The following is a 27,253-nucleotide window of genomic DNA, read 5'->3' on the forward strand; positions in this document are numbered from 1 at the left end:
AATCCTGGAAACATATCTTGTTTTGAGTGGTGTGTCTTACTTTGAGGGGTGGGTCACATCGTCGGCTCTCTTTTGGAAAGGTTGCTCTGAAGTCACCCTTGAGTGTGAATTGAGGCAGGACTGGAGGCGGGGGCCCCGAGGCAGGCATGCCGGAAGCGGCTGAACGAGACAGAGCACCCACACCAGGCAGCCTTGGGATTTGAAAGTAGGGAACTTGTATGAGAGACAGCTTTGAAAGAGTCTTGACAAAGTCTGGGCGTGTAGTACACGTAGGTGGTGAAAAGTAGGGAGGGGGCTGAACCTGAGATCCTAGAAGGGGTGCTTTGGGGGATGGGGAGTTCCCACAGACAGGAAGAGTAGGTAGTCAGTCAATGTAGAGAGAGCAAGTGGAGGAGAGGAAGGTGTTGCCGGTTCACACTTGTGCAGGCTAAGTATGTGAAGAACATGCTCAGCTATTTCTGTTTTTATATCGAGGTAAGAGGAAGAGATTTTTAAAAATTCAATAATTTTTAAGTTTATTACAATTTTAGAGAGAACTGAATTTAAAAAATTTTTGTTTTTCTAAACTTCATCAGCTTTTGTGATGTAGGGACAAGAGGATCTGGCGCATTGCCATTATTTGAAAACATCTTTAATTTTGTTTTGGAATTAATAAATCTTTTATTGTTTTTAGAACCCACATATTGCTTGGGGGATTTTGTATGGCCTGCAAATGAATTGTTTAAGATAAATGGCTTTAAGATACCATTGTATTTTCTTTGGCTCAGAAAACATACCTGCATGAAATGGAACATGCTTATTCTATCGCAGTAAGCTCCCTTTTCTCTGTAAAAGGGAAAATCAGACCATTTGAAAAATAACTTTCTTTCCAGGGACTGACATCGTCCTTTTCGCCCTTTCTTTCCCCTTTTTCTCTGTGGAAATTCTTCCTGATGGCCATCAACTCCCTTGGCAGAGTGCCTCCCCTTCTTACTCTCTGTGCAGCTCTGCTCTTGAGCTAGTCAGCTCTCTTAAAATCACCAGCAAAGAACGTTTTCAGCTTCTTGGTTAGGAATACTGTTTCGGCATGCCAAATGATGGTCCTAAAAGTAGGACTTCGGGTCCAGGCATTCTAGGATCTGAGGAGCGGTTCCCTGAATTTCCCTAGGTTTTGAGAGTAAGAGGTGAAAACTTAAAATAAGTTGGATCTCATACGCTTGGCAAATTTATTGGGTGGGTACATTATCCTATAGGAAAATAGACAAAAGTCTTATGTGGAATGAAATCCTGTTTCACTGTATTTAGGGTTATAAGGGTAGAGTTCCACTGATGTGTGGAATTGAACTGGACCTAGGCATCAAGTGTGATTTTTCTGCAGAGTTTTTTTTAATAGTGCTTACATTTTCATTGAGTGTTTTTGTGCCTAACTTGATTTTTAGAAGGAAAAAAAAAAGCTGGGACTATCCATCTAAAGCATAATGTGCATTAGTTGGAATAATGGTGTGGTAAGGTAGCCCCCGAGACGGTTATCCTCAGTTTCTTCCCTCCCCATATACATGTGCTGCTCTTTACATCGACAGGTAGAGCCTAACTTCCCTTCCTTTGAATCTGGGTTGGCCACAATGACTTGCTTGACTAATAGAATGCAGCAGAGGTGATATTCTAGGACTTCTGAGACTAGGTGGTAAGAAACCTTGCAGTTTTTGCCTACATCTCTTGGAACCAACCACCATGCTGTGAGGACCCGAGGTCACGTGGAGACGCCACAGAAGGGCGCTCCGCAAACAGCCGACAGGAACTGCCAGCCATGTGAGTAAGCCATTTTGGAAACCTAGGTGACTTCAGCCGCACCCAACTGACCGCAACTTCAAACCCAGTCACTCACACAAAAAAAATACCCCCCCGTCAGTCCATAAAACCATAAGAAATAATAGCTTGTTTCGGGTCCCTTAAGTTTTGAGGTGGCTTATTATGCAGCAGTAGATAACTGGCGAGGGCTAAATATTACATATTGCTGAATAAGTACAATTTTAATTGTGAAATATGCTTCTATATTTTAAGGTCATTGACATTTCTGGACAAAGTGTTAAAATGAGCACTTGCAGAGGTTAGCTGTTGTATCACAATATCATCATTTGGCAATGGGAGCCATGTTTTGTAATTGGAAAAATATAATTCTTAAAATTCAGTTTAAAAAATGATACAGTTGTTCAGAAAGGCATACACTGTTCTGAAAAAGGATTTGAGAGACCTAGAAACATGAACTGTAAGGCTCTCATGATACTTATGTGCTATTTAATTCATAGATCCAAAGTCTGGTGGCAAGTTTGCTTATGTAACCCTGAAATGTGTATAAGTGAGCTAAATTAAGAGGTTTCTTTTCAGTTAATAGGCCTTATAATTGGTGTGGCAGTGGGATGGCTGAAGTGATGAGACCCATTGCCATTATAACATTTTCTCTTCCATACTTTTTAGAAAGGTAAATGGACAGCCAAAGAGTCTAAAACTAGGTTATCTATCCGTATTACAAGCAGGAATGATCCCTGTTTCAGGGCCTTTGGTGTGTAATTCTTGCCTTTGGGGCTGGGGTCTGGCAAACTCGATTGGGGTGGTCTCTGTTCAGAGGTAATGATCATGAGTAGACTGTTACTTGCGTCATTTCCTGTTTAGGACTTTATGTTTGATTTGGCTACTTTCTGATTGCAGCTGTTTAAAATACACAAACCTCTGTTTTTGAGTTTAACAACTTGACTGTTATAATTTGTTTATATGCTTCTCCTTTCTAGACCTTCACTTTCATGTGGACAGGAATCTTACACCTCTTTTTCCTCAGCATCTGTGTGTGCCTGACACCTAGTGGGTTATCGGATTTTTTGAATGAATACAGTTAAATTATATCAACAGTAAACTATATTAAATTTACCAAATTAACTCAGAAAATATACAGGTAAATAATATATATGAATTCATTCATTCATTTACTCGACAAATATTTACTAAGTGACTACAGCATGCTGTAAACTGAGACTATAGCAATAAACAGATTAGACGTTGTCCCTACCCTCAGTGGAGCTTGAAGTCTGTTTATCGTACTAAGAGTAATTCTTACTTAACCTGCAACGCCTTCTCATACTCAGAAGGTCCGAGAAGACAAGAGTGTCTTCAGCAGGTATTTGTGATGTGTCCATCGTGTGCCAGAAACCGCTGTGTCACCGGCCCTGTCTGTGTCCATCAGGAAAGATGAACGCTAAAAACGTTATCTTAAGTAATAAATAAAATTAAGTGTGCAAAGTGGTGGGGAGGGAAATACTGGGTCCCAAGTGTGTAAGCAGGCACTAAGCCTGGCCCTGAGATCCTGGCGTCTTTGGTGTGGCGCTTTCCTGCCTCACGGCAGTCCTCCTTCATTGTGTTGGTTTTCTTCTGTTACATGTGCATCTCCACGTTTGCTCACATTACAGTGAGTAAAAGCCAGTTCTCTCTGTCTAGGCAGGAATGGGCCCCTGTATACGTTTTGCTCTGTGCTTGACGTACCTTGTTTGTGTGTATACTGGGCCCTCTTTGCCCTGCCTGCCTTCTTGGACTGTTCTTGTCATCTGGCTTTAAAGACTTTATTCTGAGAGGTCTGTCTGCCGAAGAGGGAAGCTGGAGGTCTGTGGTCCTATGATGGAGCCATTCCCACCCTTTTTATCTGCCCTGACACACCTGGCAGGGGAAGCTCAGGTGGGCTGTGCACCTCAGGCCATAGTGTGGGCTGCGTACAGTGCTTCAGGCTCCAGCCTGAGCCCCTGCTGCTTATTTGCTCACTGAAGACAGCATCTGGTATGGACACGAATGATCACATTGTTAGGGGATGACATTAAAATTCATCTCATTTGTAGAAAAGGAAGTAGATCACTTGTAAACTGTAGTACTTTACTATTAATGAGAAATCACTTTACCGCTCTCTATAGTATATCACTGTGCCAAGGCTTTGAGGTTGTGCCAGTTGATCTAAAGATTGTCCCTTTTAGAGCCGAGGATACAGGATACTTCATTTATTCTGCAACTCTTTATTAAGCCTACTATGTGCCAGGACTGTACCAGGTCCCCGGGATAACATGGTTGACTGTCTAGTACAAGGTGCCTAGGAGTTTCAGGTCCTTTCACGTGATGGATCGTGGTGTATAGAGAGGGTGTCATCAAAGAGGCTTCCAGCGTGAGCAGAGGACAGATGATGAAGGTTCTCTGGATGCTCGATGGAAGTATCTAGAATTTACCCTCAGGGCTGTTGAGAAGTCCTGAAAGGTCAGGGCCTCGGAGTTTTGGCTTTTTCAGGCCTGTCTAAGTACTTTGTTTATAGCTGATTACCAGCCAGTACCAGCCCTTCCCTGACTGTCAGGTGCCCTTGGTCTTAAATGTTCGAGGTCTCTGTTCCATGGTCATGGTTCCTGGGACTCCGCTTAGCCTGCTGATCCCTTTTGACTACTTTGCCCAGGGAGTTTTGGGCAGGGACAGGGGGTGCTTCCAGGCAAGCCATCCCTGGAGAAACAGTAAAAGCCTTTTCCAGTGACCTTTTTCGAGTCTACGTTTGGTCTTCCTTTTTTCCCACTGCTTTAGAGTAAGGAGTAAAACATCTGCCTAAAATCAAATGACTCTACCACCCATCCCCCCCCCTCCAAACCTGACAGGAGAGCTGTTTTCAGCATTTTAAGTGATCCACTCTTTTCTCCTCCAGTAGGGTAAAGTAACACAAATACATATATCACATGAGTGCCTTTTTTCCCCCATCTGTCACATAACCAACCCTGAGGGACTATTAACACAGCTAGGGTCAACATGATATTTTAACTGAGGTATGGTGAGGCTTTGAGTTCATTATCATTTGAGCTTATGGGTAATGTAAAACTCAGGCAGAATTTCATTTGAAGGGATTATTATTTTTTTTATAAATTTATTTATTTGTTTTTATCTTTAGCTGTGTTGGGTCTTTGTTGCTGCGCACGGGCTTTCTCTAGTTGCAGCACGCGGGGGCTACTCTTCGTTGCAGTGCGCGGGCTTCTCACTGCAGTGGCTTCTCTTGCAGTGGCGGAGCACAGGCTCTAGGCACGAGGGCTTCAGTAGTTGTGGCACGTGGACTCAGTAGTTGTGGCTCGCGGGCTCTAGAGCACAGGCTCAGTAGTTGTGGTGCACGGGCTTAGTTGCTCCATGGCATGTGGGATCTTCCCAGATCAGGGCTCGAACCCGTGTCCCCTGCATTGGCAGGCGGGTTCTTAACCACTGAGCCACCAGGGAAGCCCTGAAGGGATTATTTATGGAATATTTGGTTAACTGATTTATAATGCTGTTATCCTGAACAGTAGGAATAAAATCAGATCCCTGCGTTTTAAGTTGCAGAGACTTACGATGACATATGGCCTTTCTTGATTATCTCACATAATGTCTTAAAAATTGAAAACAAAAGAATTTATCTTAGAGCACTCTATGACAGTTTCTATTTAACTTTTCTTAACAATGACTTCAAACAGTTGTTGCATAGAGAACTTCTAATTAAGTAAGAAATTTTTGACAGATGTGGTATGTTTCATATTGTAACTCTTAAGATTTAGAAGAGCATACATTTAGTCTCAGTTGCCCTTTTAAGTTATGTGCTGTATATTCAAGGAAGGGTTAAGAAAAAGGGTTAGCTCTTAAGTATTCTGGGGGAAAAGATGATCAGCTAGAGCATAAGAAGCCCTGTGAGAGAAGTATTCCAAGGGTGTTATAAACACACAGAGGAGGAGTACCTGCTTCACCAGGGGAGAAGGGTACAGGCAAGGAAAGGTGTCAGGAGAAACATCGGTGAGAGTTTAGTCTGCAGGACTAGAAAGCTCACTCACGAAGACTCCATGGAATGAAAAAAAAAAAGGCAGAGCAACAGAAGATCCTCCGAAAGGAAACCAAGAAGGAGCAACCAGAGAGGCTGAAGGAGAACCAGGGGAAAAGAGGTGACACCAGAGCTCCAGGAGAGGAAGAGATTTAGCATTTCAGGGAGAAATCACATGTCCTATCTTCCCCTTGGAGTTCCATGACCTATAAGCATACTACAGGTTGGAAAGTCCAGCGATAAAGATATTTCATGTATTGTTTGTTTAACCTAGCATTTACCAAGGTAATTTGAGCAGAGTCAATGAGTGTGTGTGTGTGTGTGTGTGTGTGTTACATCTCACGGAGGGTTGTGTTCTACAAAACACTATTTAGGAAATCTTGGTCTAATTCATCCCATGATTGGCTGCCACAGTAATACTTACAAAGGTCAACTTCGATGTGTCTCAGTTACTAAAGAAAACAAAAATGAAAACAAATCGACAGTGGCTCCTCATTGCCTACAGACTGGCACCCAGACTGGCCTGAGGTGCCCTGTGCCCTCCTGGCCATGGCGCCCCCTGCCCTTTGTCCAGTCCCACTTTCCTTGAGTACACAGACACACAGTATTGAGAGCATGTCCTCCTCCCTCAGCTCACCATGTTTTTCTGCATCGGCTTCAATATTTCTTGAGGGTACAAATAAAATAATCCTGTCCTCTGGCCTCTCCCCGCTTCCTGTGGAGATCTTAGCTCTCCTTAAAACTCCTGATCAGGCATCAGTTTCTCCACAGCCTTCCCTGCCACCCCTGCCATGGACGTACTTTACTGATACATTAATTATACTATATTAAATCAGGTTTTTTCACTTTCATGTCATAGTTTTCCTTTTCTTCTTTTTTCCTTAGCACTCCGTTCATTTATTCATTCAGTAATTCAGCAATGTAACTGTATGTCTTTTAATTTTCTACTTATCCTTATTGGTGTTTATATATCTTTTCTGTAAAAAGGGAAACTTTCTAAATAGTAGGAACTCATTAGATACTTGTTGAACTGATCATTACGTGTCAGCTAATCATAAGTGTAAGTCATGGGGCTTTAAGTCAGTGGCGTTTTAGTCCAACTGTCTCTTCCTCTCCCCTGGCACCCACGGTGGAAACCCGACACATTGGCTAAGGGCTCCTGGATCCTCCTGAACTGTGCCTGGGAGGGCTGGGCTGGGGCAGAGTGCTGTCAGAGAATGTCATCGCTGTAATAATAATGCAGTTGTTTCAGGGATGTCTGCTGAACTCCTTCATGAACTCGGTATATCAACAAGGGGTGTATGTAGAGCAGTTTGCAGATTTAGCTAAAATAAAACTCTATAAATATTTAGCATTTAAGCTGATGGCTGCTTTGCCACCACTATATTATCTTTAGACTTCAATAACATACTTCAGGAGTTAAAGGAAAGTACATACTGTCAGAAATGTGTAAAGAGAATTTTTCTTTGTTTTTAGGATAGACAGTATACAATTAATTTTTAAAAGAAATGAGGCCATTAGTTTTAGAAAAGTAATATATTTCTATACTGTTTTCTCTGTGAAAGAGAATTTTATATTCATCTTGCACTCTATTCAGGGAGTTTTAATTACTAAAGTATCATAAGAATCTTGAAATAAAGGACTGTCTATTTATATGAAGGTCCCGTTAATGGAGTTCAAGAACAATGCCATATTGAGGCTCGTACATAATTTCCTTTCTTTATAAAATCACCTCATTTATATTGTCATGGTTTGTGTGCCTTTTTCAATTTTGAATTACATTATTCATAAGCATATTTTGATAATACATGGAAGAAAGCAGGTTGATATAATATATAAAATACCCTCATTGAATTCCTGTTATGGGCTAAGCATTATGATAAGCAAAATCCTATGAAATAGGTATAGTATCTCATGTTACAAATGTGGGAAGTGAGGCTTGAGAGATTAGGTAGCTCGTCCAGAGTCATACGACTAATAGTGGGCAGCATGAAGATTGGAACTCAGATCTCTTTATTGCTAAAGACCTTATTCTTTATTAGTACGTATATAGCTACCAAGATGTTCTAAAGGATTATGTTCCATATTCCATGAACCAGTCTTTTACAAAAATTCTAAGAATGGTGGTGTTGACTTCTCCAGTTCAGAAAAAACTCATGGCTGCTCCTAAGTCCACTGGACTCCTCCCCTCCCAGCCCCCCTTGCAAGGTCCCCAGGATTCATGCTATAGTGTCTTGCTGGAGAGTGCTCCACGAAGACTGTCACAAAGGTACCCCTCATAGAAAATTATTCAACAGTACCAGTATGACCTCTATAGGCGTTTTCCCTTCACTTGCATTGTAAACTATTTTCAAGAAAATATTGTTAATATTTTGAAAGCCACCAGGGAGAGATATTTCACGTGCCTCGTAATCCATTTAAATAAGTGAAATTTCAGTGTAGGGAGATTTACTCCTCACGTCTTATGTAAATCCCTCATGTTGCAGTTTCTCTGCATCATTGGAAACTAAAACAGCATTTTCAATGTCAGAACCTTTCAGATCTTTGAAGATGGCTATTTTAGGTATAATATTTTTCCAGGAAGATACATCTCAGCCAAGAACGACTCACAAGGTCACATAGCAAGTTGATAACAAGATCAGCGGTCAGGACATGTGAACTATGGCTTTGGAGGACCCGTCAGGCTGGTCAGTTGTGCTGCTTTCATCTCCAGGAGGTTATGAATATTTTTTAAATGCTTTGATTTCAGTATTTAGGATAGAAGTCTATTGTTTTTGATTCAGTTTAAATTATCATGTGGATGTTCCCTTTTTCTCCCTAAAAGAAGCTTTGTTCTTTGATGTTTTTCACTCTAAAAGAGGCAGTTAGTGGTTCTAAGAACACATCATTTACAATTTGACTAACCCAGATCATATTTATGTTCAAGTGAAAACCTGCTTATCCTGAGAAACATTGAGGCTCTGGCTATCTCCTTTTTCACTTTCCCAAGACTGAGTCCTTATGCTCTGTATAAATCATGGTTCATGAGAGAGAAAATCACCTCCTTGTGGGGTCCTAGATGCATAGCTTCTAGGTGGGCTTTTGCTCCACTGCTTTTGAGGACTATTTGGATGTGCTACTTTAACATTTTTTTATTGAACATTTTAACATTAATTTAAACATGTAAAATTCCATTCTTTCCCTTCAATTCTCATCTCATTTTTAGTTCTGTTCTCAATTGTAAATTAGTTTTTTGTCACAGATTTGGCTATTTTCCAGTCAAATCTTATTTCTTGTGTCTGTCTTCTATTTAGTTGATCTCCTTGTTATGGGAAATCTGTCTAATGTGGGTGCTTCCCTTTCTTGTGACCTCAGTTCTTCTAGGAAGTATTTAAGTACAAATATTAGAAGGTTAATGCCATGCCTGTAATGCAACACTGAGCAGAGTAGGTATGTGGTGGTGGATCTTGCTTGGTGAGAAAGTGAAAGAGGAATTTGTACAAAAGAAGTGACTCTACCAAGTTCTATGATATCATGTCCTTGCAAAATGAAAGCAGGCATTAACTCAAAGAAAAAAGCCAATTGGTCTGTTTCATTTTTATGAATATTTGGACATTATTAAATGTAACTCAGTGTTCTCTGAAATCATTATTGTGTGGAAACAGAATCAGAAAGAATATATATATTTATATTTAACATTACATGTGATATAAATATATAATTACATAATTGTATAATATATAACTTATCCATAAAAATATAAATTATACATAATTTTTATAATTTTATAAATACATAAAAATAAACATAGGGTATTTATAATTTTAGAAATCTATAAGATATCTAAAAATATATCATATTTTTTCAATTTAGGTTCCTCTATAATTATATGCTCAAGATTGTAAATAGAAATAACAGGAACCAGAATTGAGAGAAGTTTCTCAAGTACAATTTTGTCACTAAATGTTATTTATATATTAATGTTTATAGTATACGATTGTAAAGACATATCAGACAAATGGATTGTGTTCCTAAGCTTTCTTCTGTAGAACTCTGATTTATAGTGATGATGGTGGTGCTGATTGCCTGTGGCCCTGATGCTGGATTGTAACAGATGTGTAGTGTAGATTACTGATTTGAGATTTGGTGTTCTGGAAATCATGAAGCAGGAGGAATGGGCAAGAGGCTTTGGGGACTGGTAATCAGATCTGAAACCTTTGACTCCAGGGTCAGTGGCTGAGCTAGGGCAAGTTGTGAGTGACATAAACCACTCGTCCGAGGACTGATCATTATAATGATGGAAAACCGATGGTCTGAGGTTCCTCAGTGGTACTTTCAGAGTATAAAGTACTTTCTGCCTCAGCAAAAAGTGAAGACATTTGAGAACCTTCTTAAGCTTTAGCACTGCCCTTGAGGCTTTCTGAGTGCCTGGCCGCTGAGCCCTAAAGCCTATGGTACTGGACTTGACCCAGGTCTCAAATATCCCAGAGTATTCATACCAGAGGCAGGCTGGATCCCAGCCCCAAAACTCAGCACATCAGTGGGGGAAATTCTAGAGGTTTTCCCAGGACTAGTCTCAGTAAGCATTACAGTGTATTAATTTGAATTCCACTTAACTCAAACTTTTGTTATTACCATATACATCATGTCTATATGTATACATATCATGTATCTATACACATATACATATACCTTTCTTATGCATGTAGTTTGCTGTTGCAGCTACTCCTTGTATTCAGTGAAGGAACATATTTGGTTCACTGTGCCAGTATAAGTTAAAATGAACATTTTGCTAGAATGGATGTGCCTGACTGCTTTGGATCTTATATGTGTATATTTGGCTTTGTAGAGGCAACAGAAGTGAAGGAACTAAAATTAACGTGTGTTTTTAGACATGCAAGCAGTGTACCAAGTCATTGCCAAAAAAATGACATTCCATCTACGCTACAGTCTTCAACATGCGGGACAGTTTATCACCAAGTAATATATGACTGAATGCCTGAATTTTGAATTTTTTAAATATTAAATTCTGTTTATATTTCCCCATTGGCAGGACATAAGTGAGTTCTCCAACATCTGTCGTTTTAAGAGCTGAGATATCTGTTCCTTCTTATGCAATACGGGGCTTAGAGCCCCAGGGATCTACTCTACTACCCATCCCCAACCTCATTTTTGTGTCTTGGGATGACCAGTGTATGTTTTCATCCCTTTCTGAAAAGAGGTCTTTGGAGATTGGTTGTGTACTTTATTTGATAGGAAAGAAACACATGTACTCACTGAACTCTCCCTGAGCATGTGGACCTCATTGTGGCCTAGGTCCTTTCTGTGCAAACTAAGCATTACGTTAACTGACTCTTCTGCCAAGTGTGTTATTTATGTTGATTTGACTTAGACAATACCTGGCTACTGTAGAAAAACCATTGCCACCGCACTAAAAGAGAGAGAACAAATTTCTAAGAAATTGGACTGGCAATTCTCTTCTTACATGTCAGTATATTCTGAAGGGACTGGTATCTCTAAATCAAGAGGTAAATGTAAAGAATTAAATCGGTAAAACAAGATCAATATGCAAAAGAATGGCTCAGAATTGAGATCTGTGATTCCATCAGGTTCCTTGTGTCTTGGAATTTAGTAAAAACAAGGAAATGGCCTCAATTAAGTCTTTTCTTTTACCTAATATATTCGGAGAGAATGATTTGGACAATTTCTGAGTAACAGTTCATCTCTGTCAAAATGTTCTTCCTTTAACAAAACAATAAAACAAAAACCACCTTCTTGAGGGAAGAGCATTTTGTTTGGCCAGAGCAAAAACTTGGCACTTCATCCTGAAGTACTGCTTTTCTTCGTCCTTGTGCCTCCAGTACCCTTAACTTATGCCCGCTGGGATGGAAGCCACTCTTCTTGGTGGGGGTCATCAGTACTTTTCCTGGTAGCTGAGTTCATCCTGCCAATGAGAGTGTAGACTGTGGCTCTTTATACATGGGATGAGAGAACAGGAGAGAGGATGAGGGGGAGTTAGGCAGGGCTTGTGTTAGCAGTCTCTTTCCTATTTAGTCTGTTGCTCTCTCAAGTGATGGCTGAGCGAATGTACAGGGACGATGCATATAGTTGCCTAGATGGTGTATAAGTGGGACATTACAATGGGCTGTTATTCCTAAATGCAGGTGGTGCTGGTTAATAGAGAAACCAACTTGGCATTATCTTGCTCTTTGCCCCACAGTGAGGGGTTTCCTGGAATGTGGGACTTTTAGGGCTAAAACCAGGCTAATCAAGGATAAATGGGGACAGTTGGTCATACTAGTCACGGTTCTTGAGATTATTGAGAAGTCTCTTCACAAGGAACATATTGAACCTAAAACAATCAGAAGCTACTATTAGTTACAAAGTTCACCACTACTACCAAAAAAAAGCAGAATCAGATTTGTTACTCGCTACTGTTGATGACTGTAGGTTATTCTTTTTAGGGGTAGGGATGGTATTTTGCAGAAGCTATGAAGTATACATCAGCCTGCTGGAGTCTGTGTAGTAGCACCAGAGATGACAAAAAGTTTTCCCCAAAAAACCCTCACCCATTTGTAAAAGAAGATTGAGCTCAAATTTACTCACTGAACAAAACTATATCAGATGAAAAGGGTAAAGAGTGGAGATGCTAATTTTATGAATTTCTTCCTTTTTTAACATTTTAGGCTGACCTACTTTTTGTCAAAACATTTTATGACTTGAGCACATTCAGATATAGCAAGATCTCTGCCAGGACAACTATGGAATTCTCACCTGTGCAAATAGACAGGCTGTTTTTTCCAGCATCTTTGAGGTTTGAAAGGGGCAGGTTTATGCTACTAGCTCCTTGCCATCTGTGCAGTGTGTTGATTCAGAGATGTAATTTCTATTGATGATATGATTTCCTCTGACTTCTGCCCACTCCTTGCTGGGTTTGTTTCACCCGCTGACATGAACTTGGCTGAAATGACTGCTCTGTTGGCTATTGAAATGGGTGAATTAGTTGCATGTGTGATAGCACCTTTCTGCTGTGTTCTTATTATTTTCAAAATTGTGTAATGGGATAAGTATGTTATTCCTTTAGAATTAGATACCTTTTTCTAAGGCTCTGCATTTATGTAATTCCTTTCTTCTAGAGACCTCTGAATAAACTTTATGGTTTTTATTCAAGACGGATTACACTTGCCACCATCACATATATCAGAAAGCATGCTTGTTATTTTTGGAAGTAGGCAAGTTGAATTAAATCAATTCTCCGTGGACTGATTGAATCTGCCTCTTAAATGTAGTCTGTGACTGTATTGAGTTCTCATTCACATCATTCTCTGTACCCCTATGTTATGCCCCCTAAATCGACAGGGATATTTGGTATGTGCTGAATACCATATTTCAAGTTGTGTAGCCACAAAAGCTCAGGTTGATGGACAAGTACACCTCAACTCCGTCTACTCCATCTGCCCTATCTTTGCTTTGCCGACCTGTTGGAATCTTCTTGAGGGTAAAGACCGCATTTTAAACCTTGTTGTGTTTCCCACAGTTTCTAACACAATGTCTTGCTCAATATGCATGGGGACTTTTGCTGATAAATTCACCCTCAATTACATCATCATCTAATCATGGGAATTGTCTTGATTGCTGTCAGCTCACTTGTAAATAGAGCTTGAAACATTTAAATTAATTGGTTTGTAAGCTTAAAATACTAGTTCAGATGTAGGAAAGGACCTTTTGAGAGGAAGTGGTGAATATTTTTCTTCCTAAATTTGCCTTTGGTGGTGGATTACTATGTCTGAGACTCTACATTTCTTAGGAACATTGGTAAAGAGAGATCCCTGGAACATGCAAAAACAGAATTAGGCTGTCTTAGACTTGTAAGACTTACTTTGATTTTCAGTAGCAAATTTTTGGGATACAAAGATACAGACAAACAAAAATGTTGAAGACAATATGTGACAAACGAGTAAGGCAGTTGAATTACCAGCCTGTGCTCTCATAACTGACAATTTGTTTCTCATAATTGGCTTTCATTTGGATTGTTATTTAAAACTCACCATTTTTGCCTTGGACATTGTATTTATGTCTTGTCTGTGTGTGTGTATGTATGTATATATATCCCCTATATTTTTTATCATATGTATTTCCCTTCTATTTCTTTCCTTTATTTTTGCATTATAATTTGCATATAATCTTAAAGTTTACTTTATAATTTTTAAGATGGTGAACATAAGTTTTTCCTTATTATAAAATTTTCCTGTTCATACGATTAGTCTTCTTTTACATGATTTTTGAGGGGAAAAAAGCTAAACAGTTATTATGCAGAGAAAGAGTTTCCCTTTAGATAACTAACAATAACACTCTTTCACTTAACCAGCATTCCTTTTCTTCTAAAGATTCTTACAATGCACAGATCTCATATTGTTCTCAGAATTCTTATCAGCAAATATATTTTCAGCTCCTTTTGAGCTCCCTTCATGTGCATAAGAAAAACGCTGCTGTCTAAAAGAACACTCACTTCCATTTTTAGAGCTGGGGGTTCTTAGACTGTGTTGAACAGTATCATTTTTAATAGCCAGCCACTGACTTCGAGTTCCTTGTTCATTATTATATAGTTATATAGTGTTATGCTTCAGTCTGAGCTAGACATACTCTCTGCCACTAGAATAGAGCTGCCGGAATATGACGTGATGGTCGGAAAGATGTAGAAAGCAGAATGCTTTCACGCTACATAACCGAAAGCCTAACTTAAAAGGGCTTAAACTGTGGTATTTATTAAGTCCCATAACAAGACTTTCAGAGGTAGGGCCAGCCTGGGGTTGGTTATGCAGTGGCTCAACAGGGTCTTCCGTGGCCCAGGTCCTTTCATCTCTCCTGCGGTCCTCAGTCAGCTCCTCGGCAGCTGCTCGGGCATCACCTCTGTACATGGTCGGCCTCACCAGGCAGAGGAGGCCTTTTCCCGAATGCCCTGTGGACTTACTTTCTCTTCAGTAACCACAGACATGTCATGTGCTCCAGTCTAAACCCATCACTGCAGAAGAAATGGAGTTTCCATCATTGGCTTAGCCTAGCAGTTTCTAAACGGATCTGCATGTTAGAATCTCCTGGAGAATCCCAGGCCACACCCCAGAGCAGTGCAGTCACACTCTCTAGGGGATGGGTCACCGGCATGAGCAGTTTTTGAAGCTCCCCAGGTGATTCCATGCGCAGGCAGGTTTGGGGGCCAAGGCTGAGCCTGATCAAGGTTCCCTCTCTTGGCTGGACTCTGGAGTCACCTGTTCCAGAGTGCTTGACCAAGGGAGGGGTGTGCATGGGGAGGAAGCCGTAGGTCACCACAGACCCCAGCCCTGGAGTACGAGTGCCTTATTTTGAGTTCTGCCCTCTCTACCTGATTGTATAAACCTTGGAAATATTTTTAAATTAATGTTTCTTCGTCTGCTAAGTGAGAATAACCATACCAATTTGCAGCATTGCTTAACAATTAAATGGGGAAAAAAAAATCCTTAAAAGTTCCTAGCACTTTGCCAGCTATGAAGTAGGCAGTCTGTAAACATGCACCAGAGTGCCCTGATGGTAAAGCATAAGTAATAGTAAGAGAAGGGGAGATAGAAGTTATTGCTGCTGTTGTCGTAATTATTACTATTGCAGCTATTACTTGAGAGGATGGTGGACCAGATCATAAGTTCTTACTGATCTGTTCTGGTTGTACATTAGAAGAAGCACCTTGGGAGCTTTTAAGAAACACCAATGCCTGGCCACACCTAGACCAGATAAATCAGTCTCTGTGGGGTGGGACGTATCATCAATATTTTTAAAAAGATTCCCAGGTGATTTGAATGTGCCGGCAGGTATGAAATCCACTGGGCTAGAGCTTAGGAGAGTGAAAGTATGAGGAAAATTTTAGTTAGGTTGGTTTATCTGACTGTTCCAAATGGACCAGTTTGTGTCACTCCTGTGGCCGCAAGAAAACAAGGTTTTTGAGCTAGTTTGGGCAATTCTTTGCTTGGTTTATGCCAGACAAGCTCTTCTATCACCTCTGTGCTCTCAGTGATAGGACTTTCTTCCAGCCATGCCACTTACACACATTATTCTTTGGGCCTCAAGAGTGGATTAACTAACAAGTGACTGAGTGCTTCCTTGTTTCTATTTAAAGTCTGTATACATCCCTTAAATTGAAAAATTATATTCTATTTACTGGGCTTACTTTTAGTTTTCTGAATGTGAATTGTGCAGTACATTTTCCTAGTTTCCACAATGTGTGTTTTCCAGTAGCTACAATGCAAGACCAGTTATGGATGTCTTGTGTAGAAACCTGCTCTAAATTTTCTCCTAGCTTTCTGTAGGCTTCCCTAAGAGTTAGAATTTTTAGGTGCGTTGTTTACTAGGCCTTGGGTATGTTTTGTCATATGTTGAAAGATCACACCAGCTATAAAAATAAGACGGTGAATAAAAAACCACAAAAGCTATAAACATCTGTAAAAGAAGTTTTCTAGGCGAGGCTGCTCGTCAGAGGGAAACTCAGTGCCTTTGGATGGTGTGCAGTTGGTGGCACGTGCACTTTCAGAAATGGGGCCATTAGGGGGAGCTGTCAGATATATGGCCTGCCGTCCTGTGGGCCGCAGATCTGTCCACTGGGCTGTAACAGCAGCCCGTGGGGCCACCCTCACAGACCCTCCTCTAAATGCCACCCGTAATTCTGTTGCCAAGTGGATGCTTTACAGAAACAGGTTGTCGTCTTTTGGTCACAAAGCCAACGTTACCGAGAGAATTAGTTGGCTCCTAGGAAAAATCTGGAAATTTCTGCCACACTGAGAAGCACACGTCAAGGCTGAGCCCTGGTCAGCGGTCAGGGCCACTGCACGACGCTGCCTAGAGCTTTCTTTTCCTCTCAGAGGATCTGTCATGTGGAGTCCCACGTGAGGTCAGATGCTAACCCAGTTACACAAGACACCCTCTTCTCTGGAGGCACATTTGAGTGAACAAGCTGGGCGTGCTGGGCTGGGAGAGAGGAGCTGGGTTTCGGGACTCTGCTGCTGGCCAGGCCGCACCTCGGGGCTTACAGCAGGGCCAGTCCCAGGAGCACCGGGTCACCTCTGAGAAGCCATTTCTGAGACAGTGTTTCTGACATCTGAGATGGCTTAATTTTTACCAAGTCCATCTTCCTGATACCAAAAAGGGCCCCTCTAAAAAAAAGACAGGATCTTTCAAGCAGAATGGTGATGTTTTAAGTTTTAAAATAACATGAAAGCAAAAAAATAATAACAAAGCAATTTTTAAAAAATCTTTTTACTTTTTATTAAAAAAATTTCAAACCTACAGAAGCAGAGAGAATAGGATAATGAATCTCCATGTACCCTCACCCAGGTTCAAACAAGTATTCATTCTTCCTCCATTCATAACCTCCCTACCTCCCAGCCATAAAACTTGGAGTTTTTATATGTAATATTAAAATGATATTTAATTCAAGGTTTAGGTGTAATTATATTTTAGAATTTGTTCACCTAGATGATGATGAAACTGAATCATGGACACCCTGTGATCAGACATTTTTATTCTAGACCAGTGCTATTCAAAGTATGGCTGAAAAAACAATACCAGCCCACAGACTCTTTGTTTCTGGTCTGTGATGAAATAAGTATGAAAATTGTGAGGAAGTGTTTAGAACTTTTATAGCATTCTGACTTTGCTGCACATCTAAATGCACGACCATTTTTTTTTAGTAATTCATTTTAAATATATTTTAGAAAAGCATCAGTCAGCCGCACATTGAGAAAAACACAGTCTTTCACTACAGATGGTTCCAGAAGCACTCTTCTGTACAGTGCTTTTGCCATTTTGCCATTCAGGATACATTTGGTAACATGTGGAAATATTTTGAGTAGTCACAGCTTGAGTGGAGGTGCTATTGATACCTACTGGGTACATGGGATAGCCCCCCTCCCAACCAAACAAAGAATGATCTGGCCCTAGATATCATAGTACTGAGGCTGAGGGACCCTGCTCCGGGTCACAGCGGAGCTCTGTGCCTTGTCTCAGGAACGTTTGGCAAATGAGTCTTGCCAAGGTGCAGACTAGAACGAGGCTAAGACTGTCTGTGTATGATCTTGCCTTGCACTTGAGGTGCCATATTCCACTTTGGAAATTAGTGAGACACTCTGCAGATGGAAAAGTCTGAGGGTTAAAGGACATTGCCCAAAATCCTTTAAAAATATAAAAATATAATGTAGCCCTTTTAAGTTACAAGTTGCCCATTTCATCTCTGCCGAAGTTTGTAGTAGGTCCAACAGGAGCAAGTCAACCACTACTGTAGCAGCTGAGAAAATGGGAAACTAAAACCTTACAAAATTTTTGTTTATTTAGAAATTTCATATTTAAGAAATGTATAACTTAACAAAATGAAATTCATGCATTTAAGAAACTCACAGTTTGTATTTAAGAAATTCATGAACCTCTGCTTCATGAGGTGTTTTGGATTTTCTTTTAAACTTAGAAATAGGAAATGATCATCTAGTAAAAGGCTTTGTTTTTCTGAACTCTAATAGGGTAAATATTAATAGCTATAAAATAACCTTAATCTAGAAAACATAATCAAGTGAAATTAATTTGTACCAAAAGATAACTTTTAATTCTAAACACTTGTGTGTGTGTGAGAGAGGGAGTGTCAGAGACACTTGTGTCTACATCTGTTTCCTCTCTAGTGAGTTTCTTCTCTCAAATTGTACTTGATACCCAGGTTGCTCACGTGGAAGTTATTTCATTAACAGCACAGACACTCTTGGTCTCGTTACAGCTTTGAGCAAGACAAATAGAGAAAAGGTTTGTCCATCAAGTGAACAAACTTTCATTTAAGTTATAATAGCCAAATGTTTCACTCACAGGTTGAACACACTCATAAGCAAACCGTGTTTATGTATATTCAGAATACCACAGGCTCTGACAGTCTTTATTACCATACTCACTAGCCTGCCTGTGTTCTTTTAATTGCTTTACTAATTTTCCTTTCTTAAATGTATTGAGGTCAGGCTACCACTGCCGTGAAAGAACATTTATTAACCATCATTCCATGACTTCCTGACACCATTTACACTGACCTCTGACTACACGGGAAAATGCTCATTTGTGATATTTTCTTTTTCTATTTGATTGTGGCCTAGCACGAAAACACTCAGTTTCCCATTTTCTCAGCTGCTACAGTAGTGGTTGACTTTCTCCTGTTGGACATACTATAGACTTTGGCAGAGGTGAAATGGGTAACTTGTAACTAAAAGGGCTACATTATATTTTTATATTTTTAAAGGATTTTGGGCAATGTCCTTTAACCCTCATAGGGAATCTGTGGATCATGTATCCACAGCATGTGGATAATCTGCCCATGATCCATCCTTGTCTTTGGTAGTCTGTGTAATGGGGGACGTGCTTCTTTACCTCCTGGCAAGCAATTCTTAACTAAACTACGAGAAAGCCTCCAATAAATTTCTATTTCAAAGAATTTCAACATTTAGACCCCTCCAAGATTTATAAACAATGTGATTTTTTCTATAGAGCCCTCTGAAATGATTTTGAAATTTAGTTATTCAGTTTATGTTGGCAAGAAATATAACATTTGAAGTTTCTGTTCCTTTAATAGATGGGCGCTAGCACAAAAATATGACTTTTTATTAGCTACATCACAAGGTGCAGGGCATAAGAGCTCTATAAATCCTACCTTCTGAATGAATTCTGCCAAACGCTGTTTGATTAAAGCTAGGCTGATTAGACTGGTGATGAATTCTGCCTTTGGTAGATTACACAGTTTAACTGACAAATAGATTGCCTCCATTCCGTAATGGCTCCCCAGTTACGATGACAAAGGACAAGCTATTTGTCAGTTAAACTGTATAATCATTCAGAAACAGAATTCATCAAGAACCTAATCATTTTGTCTCTAGTTAAATCCAGCTAATGAGTTAAAATGTGTAATTTATACTATGCATTCCATTCTGAAACAGTTACAATTTCCATGATACTTCATTGAATCAGATTTTGTGCCCAGTTTAAAGACTTCATAATGGAGGGAAAGATAGCGGAAGAGAAGTAATGAAGTTAGGATGCGATGCATGTTAAGATGACGACATTGCTGTGCTCTTTGTGGAGGAGGGGTGTTGAGGCTTTGAAAGTCCAGCAGTATCCAGACATGCTTGCAGTCCAGCCACAGCGGCCTGCAGGCTGTTTTCCAGTGTGTCCTTGGGAAGGTAGTAGATAGCTCAGCCACAGTAAGAAGGCTATATGGCTTCCGGAGCTTTCTCTGTCACGTGGTCCCTTGCTGTGTCAGTCACTAATTACCTAACCACCGTCATCTTCAGTGAACCTTAACGCAAGGATAGGCAGTGAAGATCAGAACTGAAGCGCTCGTGAACCCTTGCGCACAAGCATGGATTCTTCTGGATTGCTAAGTTATGACTGAGTATACTCAGGAATGTTCTAGAGGCAGCAGAGATTTTTTCACAATTTTCAGAGAAAGGAACAGGAACAGGTGCAGGCGTCTTTGTAGTAATATGCTCTTACCACTCAGCTTACTCTCTGTGCCCGACTGTGTTTACCATGTGAAGGCTGCTATTTCTTTAACATGGCTGATTAGGAGTAATGGAAGGAATTAGTAAGGAAGGGGGATGAGAGTTCCTGTTCTGAGAAAGAAAATGCATGAATTTCCTCCTATTTCAGTTCATTTGATATTCTTAAACTTGAGATGAGTGACCCGTGACCTCCTGGCTCTTCCTCTGGCATAAAAGCTTTTTCTGGTGCAGGAATTCTCTAATACTTGATTTGGCAACATTGACTATAAATTGGAATCCCTTCCAGGGTGGGCATTAAAGGTCCTCCCAAGGAGCACTGCAAAGCAGTCTGACCAATATGTGTCACGAATTATACCCTTCCTTTCAGGATCTTCAGGAAAAGTATGGACTTTTTGAATAAGAACTAGGGATGAAGGAGACAGACAGGCCTTTGAGGGCTAAACATAGTTTCTTCTTTGCTATGGCCTAAGCACTCGGAGAACCCTTCTTTCTAGACTGACAGGGAAATGTGATTTTGGGGTCCTTTGTGAGCTTATCTGAGAGCAAAAACCCCAGGGAATTCCTGGCTACAAATGGTTCTCGGTAAAGAAGAGAGAGTCCAGGCAAATACAGAGCTACTTAATCAAACGGGTCCCTCTTCCAACGGTGATTCTCAAACTTTCTGAAGTGGAGGGACCTTTCTGACATTATAAATTTCACCCCCCACTTTCCTGCCAACATACACATAGAAACACATGATGGCTGTTGCACTTTTAGTGTCTTATAGGAGAAAATAATTAAGTGAAAGTGATATAATTCAGTGGCATTCGTAAATGAATATATTGAGTTAATCACCAATAGGATCATTTGAAAATATCACTATGTGGGTGAGTGTATGTGTGTGTATAAGACATTATTTATTCAATCCAAGCCAATGCATAACATATGTGAGACTTCAAACCTCTAGCGATAACTGCAAAGCCCCTGTAATCCACCAGAATCTCCATATACTGGCTGGGAACCTCTCAGTATCCATAGGGCCACCTCTAGGGTGCTTACCTAGACAGTATCTGCTATGAGGAAATTTAGGAATGAGTGAGAGGGATGGTCTTAATCAGTGATGCTCAGAACTTGCTTTTCACTGCCTTCTCTTCCCTGAAACTTCTCTTAGGATGTCATTCAGCTAGTTGGTCCTGTCTTAGGTTGTTCTCTGCCAGACATTTACCTGTCATTGGCAGCTGCCACAGTCAAATGCCTCTCACTTCTTTACAAGATCTCGTTTTACAGATAAATTGCAGGGAGAAAAGCTTTCCTTTTTTTTTCCTTCTCATATACATTGTATTGATATGTTTTATATGCTTTAAAAAATTAAGTTACATGAAACATTTGGATATAATAAAAGCTAATAAACAGTCACAGGAATTCCCAGAAAATTCCTGATCTAAATACTTAGAACTACATTTTCCTTTTAAAGATTTTTTTTTTAACTAGGCAGTATTTGAAGAAATAATAGATGCTAAGAATAATGCAACATGTGAAAAGAGATTGTGTTTATTCAGACTAGAGGGAAAGACCATACACATCATATTTCGTAGACTGCCAGTAAAACGCAATTACTTTTTTCCTGTTGATTGTGAACAGTCAAATTAAAATACATTTTTCATGTCCTGAAAATTATACATACGGTTACTTCCATTTCTGGCAATATGGTAGACTCCATTTCCTGGAAAAGATACCCCGTACAATGCTATCAAATGCTGGATAAAATAAAGCAAACAGCAAATATCTGAATGTGTAAAAAAAAAAAAAGTAAAAGTGATCTTCAGGACCCAATAAACAAAACTGAAACCCAACTCCAGAGTGGTGAGGTCAAGTTGAGGATGCAGCACCTTGCAGGGTGTTTACAGTTTCGGTAAACTCAAGACTTGGTTTTTAATGGTGATGGAAAAGGAGACAAGCTCTGGGTTCAGGTTAAAGGGCAAGATGGAACCACATCCCCCCCATAATTCCGGGACCCCAGAAAGACTATGCTCAAAATGAAATCAGAGGCTAGAAATAATCTACTTTTGGCAAACAGAAATGCTCGGGATGTCTTGAAGTAATTGCTGGCTAGAGAAAGAGTTCTCCTTAGAGTTTGTAACCACAGTCTTTCCCTCAAGTGTGTTTGGAGTTCAGCCTTAAAATGCTTGCCTGACCAGAAAACCCTCGGGCAAGAAGTAAACCTAAAATGGTCTCTGATTGATAGCATCCTGGAGTGCCTGGCAGAAGCAAACACAAATGCTGTCTGGAGGGACTTACCCTCAACCTGGGGGTCACAGGAGTTTAACAGATAAAGACCACCAAACATGAGCTCATGATTTCAAATTCCAGAAACACCCAAGGAAACAAGAGCCATGAGCACGAGACAGGAGAAACCACAAATAGCAGAACTAGGCTTCCACAAAGCAAATAAGATAACGATTTATCAGATGAAGAAAGTTGTATAAATGCCTAGAATATTTCTAAATAGGCATAAGCAGCATGAATAGAAAGTAAGATTGTATCAAACATTTAAGCATAATTGAAAAGAACCAAATAAAAAGTTCTAGAAATTAAAACTACAGTATAGGAAATTAAAAACTCAAGGTGATCCTATTAGGTAGCAAGTTATTCGTACCTGAATTGAATTGATCAACTGATCCTAAAGAAATTACATAGAGTGTGATACAAAGAGATGGAAATGGCAAAGGCAGGTTAAGAGACGTGAAAAATAGAAAGATCTAATTGGGGTTGTAGGCTTTCATTCAATGACAAATGAGAAGCAAAGCCACTTTCAATCAAAATCAGCATTTACTATCAACAGATCCTTGGAAATTCAAATATGTCAGAAAGCATGAAAAGTAAAGAAATTGTTAAAGTGTGTCGGGCTAAACCACACTGATTGTATAAAATAATAATGATTCCATACCGGGCATTAAAAATCAAGATACAAATGAAATACTGCTACACATAACATGTAAGACAGAGCATTCTACAGGGCATGTTAATTAATACGAGGTAAAATAAATAACTTTAATTGTGTTAAATGCAAATGGTAAAAAAATTTTAAGGATAACCAGTAAAAGGATAGAAATAGAGTTTGTAAGTTCTGTAATAATGCAGGGGGAAAAGGAAATCCAAAACATGAAAGAAAATACAGGGGAAAAAACCTTAGAAAACAAGCAAGATAAAAGCAGTACACAAAATAAAATGTTAGAAATTTATGTACACAAAATTAAATGTTAGAAATTTATTTAAATATATTATTAATAATGATAAATATACTATTGTATTTTATTTATTATAATGGCAATTAAATTCTATTATAACAATATAATTTTTAAATGATAATAAATATTAAAAAGCAAAGTTCACTATCTTAAGAAAAGTGCCATTGGTTTGGGTTAAAAAAATTGAGTCGTATGCTGTTTACAACAAATGCTTATCATACCTCAGGATATATAGACTGTTTGAAAGTAAAAAGGTGAATATACCAGGCAAATCCTAATTTTATTTTTTGCCTCTTTTTTTAAACTGAGATATAGTTGACATATAACATTGTGTAAGTTTAAGGCATGCAACCTGTTGATTTGATACATTTGTATATTGTGGTATGATTACATCATAGTGTTAGCTAACACCTTCATCATGTCATGTAATTATCATTTCTTTTTTTGCGGTGAGAACATTTAGGATCTAGGCTGTTAGCAACTTATAGCAACGGCATACTGCAGTGCAGTTGACTGTATTCACGATGCTGTGCGTCAGATCTCCAGAACTTACTCACCTTCCAACTGCAAATCTGTACCCTTTGACCAACGTCTCAACAAGTCTCCCAAACTCCCGCAGATACTAATTTTAAAAAACTTTTATAGCTATATTAATACCAAATTAATTTTAAGGTAAAAAGGATGATTACAGAATAAGAAGGTCATTTCAAAATGATAAAAGGTCCTATTTTCCAGGAGTAGAATCGTTTTAAACTTAACATATACTCACCGTGTACCTAATGAGAGTTTCAAAATTTGTAAACTACAGTGATAAAATTATAAGGATATACTGGATATTGGAGTGTAAAATGGTTTATTCACTTTGTAGAGCTACTTGGCCATTCCTAGAAAAGTTGAAGGTGCAGTTCCACTTCTAGATATACATGCCGTAGGGAATTATGCTCATCTGTGTTCAAGTATACATTTACAAGAATATTCAGAACAACATTATTTGTAAGAGTGAAAACTTGGGAAAAACTTAACTATCCATCACTGGAGAATGTAGCCATTGGATGTAATACTATACGCACTAAGAATGAATGAACCGGCGCTCATGTTCACAAGAATGTTCCATTTCTTAAGCTAGCGGATGGGTACACATATGTGTGTTTGTTTACATACCGTTTTGTAGGTCTGAAAATTTTCATAATGTCTTTTAAATACCAAGGAGAAAATATAAATAGAACTTGTCTACGTTAACATGAAATATAAAACATATATACACACTACCTCAATTCAAAAAGTGTCTATAACAGTATTTTTGAAGCTATATTTGAAAAAACACTGCAATTTTACTTTAAACAAATCTGTTTATCAGTGCACTATTTAGTAATTAGTGGCCTGCTGTTTTGATGAAACAATGTTAATTAATTTATTTTGCAATTTATTCCAAGCTAAAAAGATGGTGATGTAAGTTCCTGGTATCAAAGATGGCTAAGGAATGTGGATAATTTTTTCCTTTGCCTATGGATATATTTCTTTTCCTTAAGAGTCTATGACCAGCTGTAAAAAAATGCCTCATTTTAAAAAGTAATTTAGATTTTATAAAAGAACATCTCCTACCTAGGAAAAAAGATTGGATGATAGAAATACTAACACATATATATGGAATCTAAAAAAAAAAAAAAAAAGCTTCCTAGGGGCAGGACAGGAATAAAGACGCAGAGGTAGAGAATGGACTTGAGGACACGGGGAGGGGGAAGGGGAAGCTGGGACGAAGTGAGTGAGTGGCATGGACATATATACACTACCAAATGTAAAATAGATAGCTAGTGGGAAGCAGCCACATAGCACAGGGAGATCAGCTCGGTGCTTTGTGACCACCTAGAGGGGTGGCATAGGGAGGGTGGGAGGGAGACACAAGAGGGAGGAGGTATAGGGATATATGTATATGTATAGCTGATTCACCCTGTTATACAGCAGAAACTCACACACCATTGTAGAGCAGTTGTACTCCAATAAAGATGTTAAAAAAAAAAAAAAAGGAAATGAAAATACTTAAAGCACAGTTGAGCTCTAACTTCTTAAATTTACCCCCAAAATCTGTTGAACATTTGGTTCTGAGCTTTCATTCCCAGGAATCCCTTTGAGACAGTGAACAGTTTGCACCATCTAAACCAGGGGTCCCAAACTGTCTTGCTCCACGAAACCTTTGTGGCAGGCACTCTGAAACCGAAAGAAAACATAAGTTCAGTTCAGTAAGTAGTTAGATCACAGCAATCATGCAGAATCTCCCTTTGCACAGATAGGACTGCATCGAAGGAAATGTTGTGCAATGTAGTGTTGGAACTGTGAACCACCTGGTAGTTTTAAGACTGCCCAAGAGATTTTGAGTACTCCTGTTTTCCCCTGAAAATTTAAAATAATTCATGACACCACTATGAATGTGCTGCCAGCACCTTGCAGAACTAGATAAAACACCCTCCCACGTACACCTTCAAAAGGAGGGCTCTGCATTCACTCAAATTCATGGTCTCTTTTCACTGACTGCAGGAAAAACCATACAAGTGCTCAGACTGCAGCAAGGCCTTCAGCCAGAAGCGAGGCCTGGATGAGCACAAGAGGACGCACACCGGAGAAAAGCCTTTTCAGTGTGATGTGAGTTTGGCTTCCCTTTTCTTTCCCTAGTGTCCTCCAGTAACCTCCGGTAACAGGAGATATGTATGTATGTGTGGGTGTATCCATGCATCTATTTGTGCATGTATGAGAGAGAGAGAGAGAGAGAGAGTGTGTGTGTGTGTGTGTGTGTGTGTGCTTTACAGTGCTGATTTGTGTCTATTAATGTCTTGTGCTCTTTATACCTTTTGATTGCATAATCCATGTAACCACATTGTAGCACTGTTTTTTATCCTAGTTTACTGGCAGCAAATGAACTCTGATTTTCTTTAAGACATGCCTGTACCCTGTTTTAATGCAATTTAGTTGTTCTTCCAAGGTATAAATACATGATGATTCAAGACAGCTTTCATGTGTCTGTCCAAGTCTTTGACAGGTTAATGATAGTTAAACCAGAGATTTAACTGGTTATAGATATTATTTATTTTGTTAAAGCCAAACAATTTCTAAAATATGCATAAACTCCTTTGTTTAAAAAACGCCACTGCCAGTTGTTTAGATTTTCTGCTTATGACATTTGAAGTGAAATGAAATTATCGACATAGTTCACATTATTAATGAAAGGACAGAAATACTACCATTGTCAGTAAAATTAATTGGATCATTGATTAAGCTAGAGAAAAATGATTCATCGATGAACAGCATCACCATTCTGTGTAAGATTGACAGTTGACAGAAAATTGACACAGGTGTTAGGGAAAGCACTTACTTCTTGTTCTTATTTCTAACACAAAAATAGCAAAAAAAAAAAAAGTATTAATGTAGCTCAATGTAAGAAGAAACATTAAAGTTGTAATCTGTGAAATTGCACAGTACATAGTTCTCTTTAAATGTTGAGGGAAACTTGAGTACTCAGTCCCCTTGGCATATCCCAAAGGATAAAGGATGGAGTAAGCAGTCCATATGAAAGGAAACTCACAAACATAAGATGTTTTCCTTGTCTTTCCATGAAACTTTGGTGGTAAGGTTAAGGCAACAACGTACTCCCAGTGGGCCTACTCATAAAAATACCTTTATCAACAGTGAAC

General features: G+C 39.3%; 1 protein-coding gene across 1 annotated transcript in view; it reads left to right on the top strand.

Annotated features, from left to right (window-relative positions):
• PRDM5 (PR/SET domain 5) overlaps positions 1-27,253 on the top strand; it is a 225,177-nt gene that overhangs the window by 174,378 nt on the left and 23,546 nt on the right. The window contains 1 exon segment of the mRNA XM_089911548.1: positions 26,103-26,207. Coding sequence (XP_089767674.1) covers positions 26,103-26,207 — 105 coding nt within the window.

The sequence above is a fragment of the Delphinapterus leucas genome, chromosome 5 (genome assembly GCF_059928025.1).
Source record: "Delphinapterus leucas isolate spDelLeu-1000000601 "Yukka" chromosome 5, BTC_Dleu_Yukka2, whole genome shotgun sequence".
Lineage (NCBI taxonomy): Eukaryota > Metazoa > Chordata > Mammalia > Artiodactyla > Monodontidae > Delphinapterus > Delphinapterus leucas.